This window comes from Colletes gigas, unplaced genomic scaffold, assembly GCF_013123115.1.
Source record: "Colletes gigas isolate AHSC1104 unplaced genomic scaffold, ASM1312311v1 Colletes_gigas_Sc00038, whole genome shotgun sequence".
Taxonomy (NCBI): Eukaryota; Metazoa; Arthropoda; class Insecta; order Hymenoptera; family Colletidae; genus Colletes; species Colletes gigas.
In genome coordinates, this window is record NW_025106667.1 from 1,626,607 (window position 1) to 1,641,772 (window position 15,166).

At 39.9% G+C, this 15,166-nt stretch overlaps 1 protein-coding gene across 1 annotated transcript in view; it reads left to right on the forward strand.

The window, feature by feature from the left end:
* The first annotated feature begins 1,907 nt into the window (after positions 1 to 1,907).
* The window catches only part of LOC122402644, a 53,985-nt gene continuing 40,726 nt past the window's right edge, over positions 1,908 to 15,166 (forward strand). The window contains exons 1-17 of the mRNA XM_043405604.1: positions 1,908 to 2,107; positions 2,324 to 2,516; positions 2,987 to 3,100; positions 3,167 to 3,341; positions 4,143 to 4,243; positions 4,318 to 4,527; positions 4,927 to 5,112; positions 5,197 to 5,311; positions 5,602 to 5,843; positions 5,923 to 6,045; positions 6,158 to 6,349; positions 6,434 to 6,642; positions 9,402 to 9,999; positions 10,190 to 10,368; positions 10,492 to 10,687; positions 11,101 to 11,326; positions 13,112 to 13,362. Of these exons, the coding sequence (XP_043261539.1) occupies positions 1,923 to 2,107; positions 2,324 to 2,516; positions 2,987 to 3,100; positions 3,167 to 3,341; positions 4,143 to 4,243; positions 4,318 to 4,527; positions 4,927 to 5,112; positions 5,197 to 5,311; positions 5,602 to 5,843; positions 5,923 to 6,045; positions 6,158 to 6,349; positions 6,434 to 6,642; positions 9,402 to 9,999; positions 10,190 to 10,368; positions 10,492 to 10,687; positions 11,101 to 11,326; positions 13,112 to 13,362 (3,495 nt within the window). The 5' untranslated portion in view covers positions 1,908 to 1,922. The remainder of the gene's footprint in view (positions 2,108 to 2,323; positions 2,517 to 2,986; positions 3,101 to 3,166; positions 3,342 to 4,142; positions 4,244 to 4,317; positions 4,528 to 4,926; positions 5,113 to 5,196; positions 5,312 to 5,601; positions 5,844 to 5,922; positions 6,046 to 6,157; positions 6,350 to 6,433; positions 6,643 to 9,401; positions 10,000 to 10,189; positions 10,369 to 10,491; positions 10,688 to 11,100; positions 11,327 to 13,111; positions 13,363 to 15,166) is intronic.

Consider the following 15,166-nt stretch of genomic DNA (forward strand, 5'->3'; position numbering starts at 1 on the left):
AAGTCACCGCCCAAACAGATGCCCATTTTCAGGACCTTCCGGAATCTTAGTTTTCAAATTTCTTAAAAAAGTTGCAGAAACGCTTGGAAAAGTGTATAGACCTAAAAAGAGATTATAACAATTTGAATTTCTATCTTTTTCTAAGGAATTATTGAACGGTCTTCGTATTTAATCGGAATTTGCATACCGTTGCGGTGTACGTGATGGCCGAAACCCAGTTATTCTTTACGTTGGGCGTGAACAAAAAGAGGAGATTTTCGCGCGAATAGAAAAGGTGGGACCGCGTGAGAGAGAGAGAGAGAGAGCGAGAGGGTAGACCACGAGGAAGAGGAGGTAGTAGGGGAAGACGGTTAATCGGTGCCAGAGTACCGTTGTACCTGAATGGAGCAGCGAGATGGCTTTCGGTTTCCCTGCAGCCTCCGTGGCAGCTGCAGCTCCGCTCTCCGTCGCCACTTGGACTCTCCACGTACTTACGTGGGCTCACGTGACCGCGTACGCGTGCACGTGAAAGCGCGCGACAGTTTTCTTTTTACGAATCGACGCGACATTTCCGCGTGCGATTCCGCCGCGGGAGCAGAGAACCACGTGCACCCAACACCGCTACTCGATCTCCCCCTCGCAACAGCTGTTGGCGGTTTACCGGTGCTCCCGCGACTTCGATCACGTGAAATGGTCCGCGACGATCCACCGAGATCGTTCCAAACGGATCAACTCGATCAACCGGACCTTCGCAGTTTCCGATCGGTGAGTCTCAGCTAACGTTTATTGGAAGCGGTGTTCGTGACACCGTCGGGCGCCAACAATTTGTTGGTCAAGGTTTCCCTCGGAAGGTGTGACACCACGTCTCGAGCGTTCAACTTTCACTGTGCCCTCTGCTCCCTGCGAGATACGCGACACATAACTCGACAACTTTAATAAGATCGCCGAGTTACTAGCTGGAGCGTGGAGAAACGTGTGCCGGGGTTACGAACGCTCGATTAAACTATCGACCAACCGAGGTTATGGAACGATCGGTTCAGGGCTCTCTCTTAACGCTTTAACTTACGAGCACCGATTATAATTATCGGTCTACCATTTGCATCGTTCCAAAACCTCTGTGTTATTAGTTTCACCGGAAACGAAATTTTAAATGATGAATATGCTGGATTTTTATGTATTCTCCACGTGGAGATGTGAACGGTGGGTCAAGACCAATTCGGTTACAGTAATGATTCTTAAGATTCGACACCAATCGCCTTTATTTTTTACCGAAGCACAGTGGTAAAAATGCATGCAAAAATTTCAGTTATTTATAACACTAAGTTTGTTATTAATATTAACAGGAGTTTATACGTTAAACTAAACAATATTATATTCTTAGTTACCTCAAAAATGTATAATTATAATAAATAAAATAAAAAATGTTGAATAACATTAACAGTAAATCTGATGTAAATAAGATGATAAATCCGTCGAAACGAAATCTTTCCACCAGGTATAACGCAACGCGTGTTTCTCTGCGAGAATGCCTCGCGGCATGCAAACCACGAGATCGTTTTTACAGTCAACGAACCTGATCGCTGTAACACAATTCCGTCGAACGTAGCACGATCGTGACACCGATCGTGCGTCGGGTCGATCCGGCGTCTTGCGTTACATTGCTTATGGAGCGCACGACGCTCTGTTTCTCGTAAATTGCTCGAATCATGCATGCTAATATATCGCGTGTATGCTCTCGGAATTGTATACAGTTTTATCGAAAAGTACCGGAACTTCTTTTTATATAAACAGTGTCAGTGTCAGTATTTCCTCGAATCGGGTGGCATTCTGTCCAACAAAGCCTTACACCTATGCTCACTTTGACTTGTTAGGGTAAATGTACCTGTACTCGGTATATGGGATCGTTTCCAGTTCGAAAGTAATGTTTGCGAATATATTCAGCCATGCCCACGAAGAATCTGGAGGCAGTGGACATTCTGGAAGCCCTCGAATCGAAGCTCGCATACATTCCAGGGGGACGTGATCGCGAAGGAAGACCTTTGGTAGTCGTCAACGTGCCATCGGAGCCACAACCCACCACGAAACCACGATTGGAATCTCTGGTTGCGTACTTCTTGTCAATTTTTAGGTAATCGAAGATAATAATTTATATTCTTGCATTGACGTGGATGGTACAACAAATGGGGTCATAAAAATTTTAACGTCTCGATTTAAATGAAAAATACGTAACAAGTATTTCGTTGAAGGAGACTCGATTTTCTTGCAAACACACATTTAATATATTACGATGGAATTTGGTGCGATGTGTTGGAAGTGGGTCATGAGAAATGTGTTCCATTGGCAGCGAGGAAACGAAGAGGAACGGGTTAGTCTTGATCGTGGACGCACGAAAGGGTGCGTGGCGCGTTGCGAGGTCGTGCATAAGATTGTCGATGGTGCTTCTGGGACCTTCCGCCGCTTCCGTGATCGTAGTCCGTCCTGAAGGCTTCTGGGACAAACGAGTCGACAGTTGCACCAGGTCCCACAAAGAAGGAGAGGTTGGTATTCGATTTAAATTCTTTTCCATCTCTGAAAAAGATGTTAACCTTTTGCTAGAAAAAAAGTTACTTGAATCGACCAACAATTTGTCCATTCAATTGTCTTTAAGATTAATTTATACGAACGAATAAATATAATATCACTAGTAAATACTCCGAATAAATTCTCAGTTTTATAATGTGACATGTTTCAAGTTACATAATTTATAATTTCATTGCGCCGACCAGTTATACCAGTTTCACTGACTATGACCTGAGTTTCTCTCCGTGCACCATTTTTACGAAAAAATGTTACTTCTTCCGAGCACGTGTTTCAATCTGTATAGCTTGAGGCGTTCACGCCACGCTTGATCGAGTCGTTTCGTTCGAAAATCATGACGACAACGACGAGTCGTCAATCGATGGTTTCTTCCAGCGTGCATCGCGTGACGCAAATTAATTTACTTCAGCTTCTTCTCGTTTGTTTTCAGCCGACGTACCTTACTCTGTCGAGGCTTCAACTTCACGTCGATTTTACTCAACTGCCGTACGAATTAGCTGGCAACAAACTCTACGATCACACGGAGTGGATTCAGAATCGTGTGGTAATTTTTAATTCATTAATAAGAAAGAGGAGCGTTCCAATAACACAAATTTTAACAACTTTGTAGAAAGTGGAAGATTACTGCAAAGATGCATCCGACCTTGTGGTAAGGATGTACGACCTGCACCGAAGATTAATCAGCTTGGATGCATTTCGGATGTCAGAGTCCGACGAGGATCTAGAGACCTACTGGGAGATGAGCACGAAATTAACGTCTGTTGGACGACACATTCTCCAGTCGGGTAAACAAGGATTTAATTAGGTTGCGCAATAAGTCTGTTGGCGTTTCTTTGTGAGAATATTAAATGTATCCCTCGTTGGTAAAAAGTTGCCGACTGGTGCTCTTTGCTGAAGGATTATGTAGTTGCTTTCTCGCGGACACGGTTCTTTGGTCTCATTGCTGTCGAACGCGTCAGAGTCGTAGTTCAATGGTTATTTCCTGCTTTGCCAGGGCAGCAGCAATCAAGCCAGTCGTACAAGGAAGATAGACACTTGCAGCTAGATTGTCTGGAAAAATTGAAAAACCGGCTTAGCCGGCTTAACCGGATGTCGAGCATGAGCGTTCCTTGGGAAGCGAACGCGATCGCGTGCTCGTGGTAATGCGAGGGTGTAAAAACACCGAGCACGGACAATGGGGCTCGCATGTCATTTATTTTCTCCTCTTCCCGTACCAAATGCCTCGACAGGAGTCTCTATAGACCTTTCATTTTCCGAACAGTCTGAAAAGATTCCCGTTAAACCCTTTCGACTTGGAATGCGCAACAGAACTATGGGGAACGGTTCACGAATTGTACTTTTCCTCTTACGTTAAAACTTACACGATTATCAATTACATACGTCGACGCAAGACTTAATTCTTACACCAGGCATTTTCTTTCTATTTATTTTAAACGTTAATTCTTATGATTCTCTACGACAAAATTATTTGTCTTTCAAGCGATTGTAGCATTTAACAAATACATTTACTTACTCTAGTATCTTTGTAGTATATAGTAACATTTAAAATAAATATTAATAATTTATTGTTGTTACTGTCTTTTCAGGTAGAAATTTAGTGAGCTCGTTGAGCAGAGAGTCGAGAAAGGACTCTTTGGACACCACGAAAGGAATCCACGAGCTGATCGACTCCATCGAACTGAAGAAGGTGCTGCAGTGTTGGAAAGAGAAGAATCTTTATTTGATATCTACATAAATTTAACGTGGCCTCGTATTGTTTAGGTGGACATCGAAAATTCTTGGTCAGAAATGGAGAGGAATTTGGACACCGCTAGAGTAATCGGCGATCTAGAAAAGGGTGTGTCCCGTGTTACCGACTGGATCCTCGGACCAGCTGACGCAATGTTGAATTCTTGTTGCCAGGTTGGATTCGATGTTTCGTCTTCCGAGGAGTTTCGAAGGCGGCACGAAGAACTGGAGTTGGAGTGCAGGGTAACGACCACCGAATAAAATTACTCTACACAGAATAAACTTAATCATTACTGATAAATAAGTGTTACTATTAAGGCGCTAAACGATAGAATATATTTTTTGCTTAAAATTATCATTTATTATAATTTCTTTTTCATTGTTGTATCCTTTATAATTCAAGGACTTGGAAATGGTGCTTTAAATATAATTATTATTTCATCAATTATTGAAATAAAAATTATAAATGAATAAACATTAAGTTTTAAATCTAAGTTAATAAATAATAATATATCAGTAACGTACACAATTGAAATTTCCCCAAAAAAGGAGTATTTGTAAGAAGGTAGAATGTGGAGACTATTAAATTGACTTAAAAAAATATTCCTTCATTACCTTCGTTGAAGTTTCTCTTGATTACAGGAGACATATGGTCGATACGCAGAATTGCTACACAAGATCGACAGTTTGCCAAGCACACGTTTGTCCGAAGACCTGAAATCCCAAAGAGACTTCATGGATTTCGTCTGCAGGAGTTTCGCGACCAGACTCGAGAGGCGACGGAACGTGCTGATCACATCGCAAAGGTTCTTCAGGCTGGTTTCCGAGGTAGTCAGCAATATAGAGAGTGTTCAGAGAGCCTTACAGTTTTTTGAGCGACAAGCTTTTTTAATTTCCTGAGTTTTGTTTCAGTACTTTGACAAAACGAGCGACGTGTTCGACAAATTGGTAATGGGCAATAGAACTCGCGATTTCTCTCAGGCTGCCGGATACCTTTTGAAGTTGGAGCAGAGTCAAGCGATTCTCGGTAACCATTTACGGATTTTATTTTCTCAATGGTTGTATATTAATTTTTTTAGACAATAACAACAATTTAATTTATAATTATATTAACCCAAAAAACTTTTGCACCGTTTAACTTTCTCGAAGAAAATAAAATGCACGATGTTTAAAGAAATATTGTCGCGCAAAAGCTGATTAGAAATAAAACAGGAAATGCAAGTGTTCTTTCGTCTACAAAGATCATAGAATATTCTATGGAATTGTAAGTGTTTTGGAAAGACGGTGCACGATTGATCGCGACGCATAAATTTTCAGAAACGTTGGAGTGCGAGTTGGTGAAGGAAGGTGAAAAATTATCGGACATACTCTCGATGCCTGTGAAGGATGCCCTCGGCCGGGACGTGCAAGTCGACTACGGCGAAGATATAGTGAACGTCCGAGATATTTTGGATGCAACGAATGCTAGGAAAAATATCTTCAACGACAGTGTTGAATTGCAGAAGCTGTCGTTGAAACAGATCGCTTTGATATATACTTACGAAAGCGACGCTGAACAGGTGACAGCACAATAACACCGTTCTATTAACGAAATATGTGGCACAGAAAAGTGTCAGCTTACTGAAATAAATTTCGCAGGCGATTAAATGGTTGAACGACCTGTACGAAGTTCTTTTGAAGAATCACATGGAAATTGGATGCAACGCCCTCGAAATACAATCGCAGAAGGAAGAACATCAGTCGTTTCAAGAAACTGCTAAGGTGTGCTATTATACGTATAGGGTGTTCTAGCTTCTAGCTTCTGGAGATCAAAATAAGACGAAGATCAAAAGTTAAAGAGTTAAAAAGGGTTTTTTGGCGTTTAAATTTCCAGGGAACGTACGACTATGGTTGCCAATTAATGAACGGTGCTCGAGTGTTGAGATTGTCTTGCAGACTATCTCTGGAAAGCAACGCGACGCTCTTCTCGAGGCTTCGTCAAGCTTGGAAGCAGCTTCGATCAGTCGGTCAAGAACAATTAACCAGGCTGAGAGTGTGCGCCGTTTTTCACAGAAGCGTCGAAGATGTACGCACGGTGACCATCCTTTGTGTAACTTATAAAGTTTCTTTCGTCGTACGGTTGTGTTAATTTTGAATTTACTGTTTAAAGCACTGCACGAAATTATGCGATCTGATCGAGACAGTGGGTTGTTTGCGTCGATCGTCGAAAGCAGAGGATCTGGTGGCAGAGTCGCGAGCCAGGGCAGAGATAAGAGACATCCTGGGCAATCGGGAGAAGCTTCTTCTGGAAGTAGGCCGAATGGTACGGCTTGGTCGCCTTTTGAGGACCAGATTGAAGGAACCCCTTTGCCATCAACGGCAAGTACGACCGCGATTCGAGGCGTTTTAAAAGATATTATTGGTGCTGGTTTATCTTGACAAAAAAACAATTTTAGAAATTGGTCTATTTTCAAGCCGAAGGTCAATGAAAAATGTTACGCTTCACTGGCTTCAAAGGGGATCCCTTCCAATTGGAACGGATAGAAAGTTTCGTCTAAATCCGATCCGGAGCATTTGCGACCCTTCCTTGCGAGTCGAACGGAGCTGGTAATAAGAGGCTAGGGGGGCAAGGTAGGTCGACGTGCACCTCCATTTTTAACGGAGGCGGTGTGTCAGTCCATGGCTGCACGTCGACGAGATACCTACACCTTGATATCGAACGTAAGTCGAACGTTTCGAAACTCGATAAGTGATCCCTGCTCTCGTTCGATCGCTCTATCGATCAGTCGCGAACGGGGTTACCGATTTTCCTCGGTAAAATTCTACCCTCGATCGAATAGGTCGCGGCGATCGATCAACCGTGAAGCTTTCTACGTGTGAAACAATATTTTTCGAATTTCTGTAACCGGAAACTTGTCCGGATCGATCGATCGGTCCAGTTTTCTCGACGATCCACGTGTTGGTGTGCGAAATATGGGTCAGTCGCCGCGTCTCGTTCTCGTTGACGTGTGCGCCACTGCACCGTTTGTATTCATAGAGACGGATGTCCTATTTTCACCCACACGGAGACGGTCAGGGCCACCGAAATCGTTGCCTGCGTGTATCGCTGCGTTTGTCGAATAATCCTCACGAATCGGCATCGCTGAGACTTTAAATCTGGAAAATGCAGTTCGTTTTGGCGCCGGTCCAAACCAAACCGACTACGTTTCAGGCCTCATCGTTGCATTTAACCTCTATTTTTCGTCGGTTTTCAAATTCTTACCATTGGTATGCATTGTTTTCTTAACGCACAAATGGTTTAAAGATGCAGCTGCGGAAATTCGTTGGCTGCTATCCACGGGTGAACATACGTACAGATGAACTTTAAATCCCGACGACATAACACGATCACCTACTTCCCAAATACTAATCATTTGCCACGTTTAAACGAGCATTCTAGTCTAGAGTTGTTTGGTCTCTTTAGAGATTTTTTTTCCAAAAAAAAGTATAAATTTCAAACTTTCGAAATTCTCCATACATATTTATTCATGTTTTACGAACGTTCACAATTTTCTTCGAACGAATAGAATCAAAACTTAGTAAATTATATGTCATTGAACACGGTTTCTTTAAAAAAAAACGTGTCCTACTGTAATTTTGATGACAGTTTCTGTTCAAAGCTCACAGCGTTATAAAAGTAATTTTAATGGAAGTTGGTCCACAGGCTGGGTGGAATTTTATTGTGTGCAATAAAGATTGAAAATGCCGCTCGTACGTGATACTCTGCAGATTCGGTGGCTCTTGGTTCACCGAAATTAGAACTCCGTCCCACATTGGAGGCACCATCTGGTCCACGACTGAGCATCGCGGCGCTGTCACTGTCGATTACGTAACACTTTTGAAATTTGACGTTTTCGAAGCGGATCGATAGTTTTGGGAAAATCTAACACGCGAAAGATACGTTAATAATTCGTTTCTATTTTATGCTCCTGAATGGTTGTCCAAAGCAATTATACCGATACGAATAATAAAAAAGAATATCTTTTCTTTATATTTCCTTAGGAACCGGTGCAAACGCGGCAAAAACTGGTTTTATACAAATATACCCACAATGAAATAATGATTCACTAATAGTTAATGGGACACATGGCCCATGATTTAGTCTGATTTTTTTTATCATTTGTCGATTTTTTATACGACTACATCCAAAATTATAATCATCGTTTATTGTTGCTTTGATTCTTCAAAGTAAATGATGAGTAATTGAATTAAATGTACTTAGTGCGTATTTAAATTACACCAAAGTACAATTTTATATCTCCAACATTTTTTCAGTTATAACTAATTGAACATGTTCAGTTTTCATTTTATTTTTTAATTAACTTGTATGTTGCGAGTGAAATATTTAGTGTTAAAATAATGGAATTTCCAATTGAAGTAGGTAGGTACAGATATATATATTTGAATTTCGCCATTTTTCTTCATCTTCTATATAGTTTGTTAATACAGTTTTCGTAGCAAAAGTTTCATTTTAACAGAGTGACATTTTTTTTTAAATCCTAAGGTTCATCAGGAGTACGTGTGTTTTTAACGATGCAGTTTTATAACATCATGACACAGCATCAAAATCATGATTTTGAAAATAAACTAGAATTTTTAGAGTCGTCCTTAATGAGCCAGGATAATTATTCTGTGGAGTAGCAGAAAATTTTGAAAACAGAAATTGCAACTTTGAAGTCCCGTTTCAGGAGAAGATGGCAATTAGCGAATAGACGACACGACCTTTACGAAGAGAAAACGAAAGAATTTATGATTCTTCATTCGTAATTTCAATACGTACTAAGTACATTTAATTCAATTACTCATCGTTTACTTTGAAGAATCAAAGCAACAATAAACGATGATTATAATTTTGGATGATTTTAAAAAAATGATAAAATGATAAAAAAAATTAGACTAAATCATGGGCCATGTGTCCCATTAACTATTAGTGAATCATTATTTCATTGTGTTTGGCATGCAATGGCCCCACTGTGCGGTGTTGGGTCGAACGTGTTAATAACGCAAGCATGAGTATCCTTCGTAGAGTACGCAGACCTCTGAATCCACGAGGATTCTATTAATAGAGGCGAGCTAACGAGTAAAATTTATTTTTCTAGAATGTCTGAAGCCGATGATGCCACGGATAAAGTCAGTAACTTGACAGCGGTGGAGGCCATCTCGGCAAGGTTGGCGGAAGTAGTCCGACTCGCGGAGAAACTGGACGCGAGACTTTGCGAGGCGGGAGCCAGGACTCGACCAGTTCCCATGTCGTCGTCCGCGATGTCCTCAACTTCCTCCTTGTTCTCATCGTCGAGCGTGGTTCCAGCTACCGTGACCACCTCACTTCCCAGCCACTGTCAACCGATTTTCGCTGGAATCGAAACCATCAGCGGATCCCCGGTGATTCCGTTGATAAGTTCCTCCACGTCCACGGCACCGCTTCAACCAAAATCCCTCTCCACGGTTCTATCCGCGCCAATATCGACGGCCAAGGGCGCTGTTGCCTCCGCAGCAATCAGTTCTTCGTCCATGGCTGTCTCGAATGGATCGGTTTCCACGAGTAATCTACCTGAAAGAATTCTGTCCCCCGTATTGGAGACTTCAGGAACGGATGCCGCGAAGAATATTGCTGGAACCGGAAGTGAAACTCGCGAGGGTTCCAGTTCTGATCGAATCGTGATTGGTGACAGTGATAGGCAGGAAGAAGTTATGGAGGTAAGGACTCTTTTATTTAACATTCTCTATAGGATTTCAACTAAGAATGTTCGATTTATTATAAAGTATGATTTACTTGAGTCTTAAGCTGTTTTCAAACAAACTAATAAAGTTATTGACTTAAATTTGTAGGCGAGATATCGTAGATTTCCTGGTCAGTGATTCTAGTTATTTATTGGTTGTTTCGTAGGAGACGGTGGAAAGGTCTTACGAGAACAGCGTGGCCGACGACTCGAACATCGAGGGCTACGTGACAGCGACCGAGTGCTCGACTCCGACTGGCCGTTCCAGAAGCGAGTCGTTCGTTACATCTCCAGAATGCGAAGACCTTGCTGCTCCAGCAAGCATGATGTCCACGCGCGATACTTGGTAAGAAACAGAGAAACAGAAGCTACGAGGGTCGTCTGAAAAGTTTTCAGCCTAACGCAGATCCATTCGACCAGCGATCCTAATAATAATTTCGACTCTTTATCGGTCCCTTGAACGGTTAAGGTGGAACATCGAGGATCCTAAATTTATCACCGCGTGCGCAGCGGTGTCCTCGTCTCTGATTAAACAAGAGGATGCTTCGAGAATTACAGGAATTCCGGAAAAAGACGCCTCGACGGAGGTTTCGAAGCCAGAAATTTCCAAGATAAACGGCGAAAAGGAGATTGAGAAAGTCGTGTCTATGGAGAAGAGAGTAGATGTATGTTGGGATGATCAGAAACGAAGAAGCATGCGAAAAGTGTCCATGTATTTATACTTGTCACGCGTCAATCGGTTTTAAGTGCCCGCCTCCGATTGCTTTGAAAAATATTTTTCATATTTAGGGGCTGTTTAAAAGTGATAAGTTTAAAATATCTCTTAAAATTACAAGTCAACTGTCAATCAGCTATAGGTATAAAAAATTAACCCTTTACACTCCGAGAATATTTATTAATATATAGAGAAATTAGGAATTAAAACTTGGAATAAATTAATTTCTAAATGAGCTCACACGTATAGAAATAAAATTAATTCAGAGCACTTTTTGCATGCGTATTCGAGCATATAATTTTGTTATTAGACGATGTACTAATAATTTCGTTTAAAAATTGATCTAATGCGTCGATATCATAGGAAAAGTCTGGAAAAATTGTGAAGGAAGTCACGGAAACCACGACTCTGCGTGTGTCGCACGATACTCGATTAGGAGTTGCCTCTTACAAGGTGATATCCAATACTCTGCACGATCATCGAGAAAATGTCGACGTTAAGGAACTCAAGGATCTCGAACGCGTCGTCTCATCGGACGTTCATGGGAAAGCAAACAGTTTACATCACGAAAGAGATTCTGGTACAAAAAGTGAGACTTGCTGCATTGATTTCGTTTCACAACAGTTTTCGTCATCAAATTGAAAATTACAAATCACTATGGAATTATTTAATTTATATATTTATATTTACCATTCGTTATACAGGATAGGAAACTATGAAAAATTTTATTGAGAGATTCTAGAGGCCAAAATGAGATGAAAATCAAGAATATCAATTTCTTGGCTGAGGCTTAAAAACTTATTAAAAAATTAAATTAAAAAATTTTTAATCATTCTAAAAAAATTATTTTTGGTTTCGGGGCTCAATTATAATCATTTTTGGTGAATAGACATACCCCCGAAATCCTACCCACTCTCGAGAAAAAAATTCGAGAACGTGAAATTTTTTGGCGAAATTAAAAAATTTCAAATCGTTTTAAAAAAATTATTTTTGATTGCAGGGGTCAATTACAATCACTTTTGGTCAATACGTATACCCTCGAATTCCTACGCACTTTCGAGAAAAAAATTCATTACCGAAAATATAGTTTCTGGCCAGAAATGCTACCCCGAAATTTCATGCGAATGTTTAAAACGTCATAACTCCTGAACGGATTGGACGATTTTAATGTTTAAAAAAGCAAACTACGCGTATTTTCGTAAGGAATGCGAGGCAATCCCAAAAATATTCGAAAAGTTATTTCTTGACTCCGCAAAATGAGAAAAGCCCCATAAAAATGGTCCAATTTTCAAACAGCCATAACTCCTACAATAGTGAATATATTTCGATGAAACTTTTTTCTGAAGTAGAGCTTATGGGTACCTATAAAAAAGTATTACACAACTTTTCTGTAGGGCGTCAAACAAACTTATTAAAAATGAAAAACTAATTTCTAAGAAAAATCGACAGGGGGTAGGTGCCTAAATTTTCAGACGTAAAAAAAAATTTCAAATCGTTTAAAAAAAATTATTTTCGGTTGCGGGGCCCAATTACCATCATTTTTGGTCATTACACATACCCTCAAAATCCTACCCAGTTTTGAGAAAAAAATTCGAGAAGGTGTGAAATTTTTTGACAAAATTGAAAAATTTCAAATAATTCTGGAAACAATATTTTCAGTTGCAGGGGTAAATTACATTTATTTTTGGTCATTAGACACACCCTCGGAATCCTACCCACTTTCGAGAAAAAAATTCGAGAAGGTGTGAAATTTTTCGAGAAAATTAAGAAATTTCAAATCGTTTTGGAAAAAATATTTTCAATTGCAGGAGTCAGTTACAAGTATTTTTGGTTATTAGACATACCCTCAAAATCCTCCCCACTTATGAGAAAAAAATTCGAGATGGTGCAAATTTTTTTGACAAAAAAAAAAATTTCAAATCATTCTGGAAAAATTATTTTCGGTTGCGGGGGTCAATTGCAATAATTTTTGGTGAATAGTCCTACCCCCGAAATCCTACCCACTTTCTAGAAAAAAATTTAATACGGGCGGAACTGTAAATGTTAATAACTTTTTAACGAAGCTTCCATCAACAAACTAGTATTCTTGATTTTCGTCTTATTTTGGCCTTTAGAATCTTCCATTAAAATTTTTCCCAGGGGTGGTAGAACACCCTGTATATTGCATTCAAAATATTTTTGTCAACATAAGATTGGTTATTATCTGCAATTTATATTTTGAAACATATTTTTTCAAAAACCAATCATTACTCCAAATACTCGACGTAGAACTTGAGAAAAATGAAAATAAAAATAATGGCTCGTAGAATCGTTTTAATATAACGATAGAAGAATGATCTGTCGTGTAATTATTTTAATTTGTAATGTTGAACAGCCGAGTCGTACAGTCGCAGGGACGAGTTTTCAACGAAAACCGAGGATACCGAACGCTCGATAAAGTTCACGAAAATTTGCGAATTGAAGGAAGAGGAGAAGCCACGTGTCAGTTTCGGGGATGGTTCGAAGGATATCACATTGTCTTTGAAGGAATATACGCGACACCACGAAGACAGCGGAATCGAGATGTCACCGACCAAGAAGGAGGACAGCCTGGAAGGGCAAGATTTCCTCGAAAGGGCGAGGAAGGTGAGTTCGATAGCGGTTTCCTCGATGAATGGCGAAAGAAATGAGTGCTGCTGCAGCTGTAATCCCAGCAACGAAGCTGCATGTTTCGATGACTATTCCGTGCAGCAGAGCTTCATCGAAATTACCAGCGTGAATGAAAATCGATGTCGTTTGCCGCTCTCCAATGCAAGCTAACTATTTTCGTCTGTGTCTGATCGACGTTAGAATCGAGCAAATTTTATTTTCAAATAACAAATTAAAATCACACAATCGTCACACAAAAAAAAATTTTCATCACAATCAATAAAACTATACAGAACGTAGATATTGGGTACATATACGTAAGTATAACAAACACTATTTCAATTAACGATAACAATTATATAAACAAAACAGTATTTTCCTAAATACATATACCTATGAATCACAATATTTATGCTGTACGTTATTAATATGATTTAAGTATGCAATGAATAAGATTTTATTTATTTTTTAGTGATAAATATTATTTTGAAAATTTCGCTAATTAAAATCTAATTTCTAAAAATTAGTTTAAAAAGCAAATCTAAAATTTGTATTCGTTACTCGAAAATAAAGTTTATTCAACTTCGATCAACGTGCATCTTGCTTTAGATCAGTGCTTCTCAGCTTTTCTTACAGATTAAAAATTACTATAATCTTCGATTTATTGAAGCACATAAAATGGGTAGGTATAAAATTTAAATACAATATTATATTTTGAATAATTTTCTTCATCAAATATTTATAGTATGAATTATTTTTCATTGTTTTCCATGTGGAATGTGTAAAGAAAATTATCAAAATCATATACCGGGTTGAACTAATCGTTGCAGCAACATCGCAAGGCACGATAGGGATAATCAACTGAGATACGTAAGTCCTTAATCCTTAACCCATAAACCAAAATCTGTACGTACACAAATTGATGTTTTCTGGTTAATTTGTTTAATGCGTTGTAACAATTTCAGTGTATGCATGGCTTGCTCGTCACGTTTGTAAATAAAATGTTTTGTGGCGTCGCCACCAGAGGGCGAGCGCTCTCACAAGCACTCGACCGATCCCTCGGTTGCTACATTCCTCGAACGACTTCCCAATATCCCAGTCGTCCAAGGCAGGTTTTTAACGTAACAGAAATTTGTCGAGGTTGACAATGGCGGATCTAGAAGACCTCAAACTTATGCCCCTTAATATTTTTACATTCTTTTTAAGAAAAGAATACTTCTCGGACTGCAAAGGGTTATGATAATGGCGAACGTTATTTATAACGCAATTTCGTACAGAAAAAACTTCAGTAATGTTCGTCTAGTATCCTACGCTTCGTTGCTATCGATCACCCTCAGAATACAAGCTTGTTCCGTTCACGAAGCATTCGATCAGATTGTAACTTCGAGAGCGAAGATTATGAATAATTAGCGTTTCAAATTACGAATTTAGCGGGTCGCGAGTCGTCGTTGGTTTTCGTGCACGTTCGATCGCGTTCGGGGAAGATCGTGCGCGCTCGGCGAAGTTCGACTGCGGCCGAGCAGCTTCGGCGGCATTCGAAACGGTTCGACAGTTCGACGGGTCAGTCTCGGGTCGGCTTGCTTCTGCGACCGATCGGCCGGTGTGACTTGACACCATTGTGACATGTGTCACGCGAGTGCTGCTGTTGCTGCGATTTATATTGTGGTTGTCACTGCTTGAACGTGGGTCGATTTAGGTGATTGTCCGATAATAATCGAATTCGCTAATATGGAAGATCTTTCTAAAAATATTTCAATAATAATTGTTAATAGTACTAAGTAAACAAGAGGCTAATATTTTT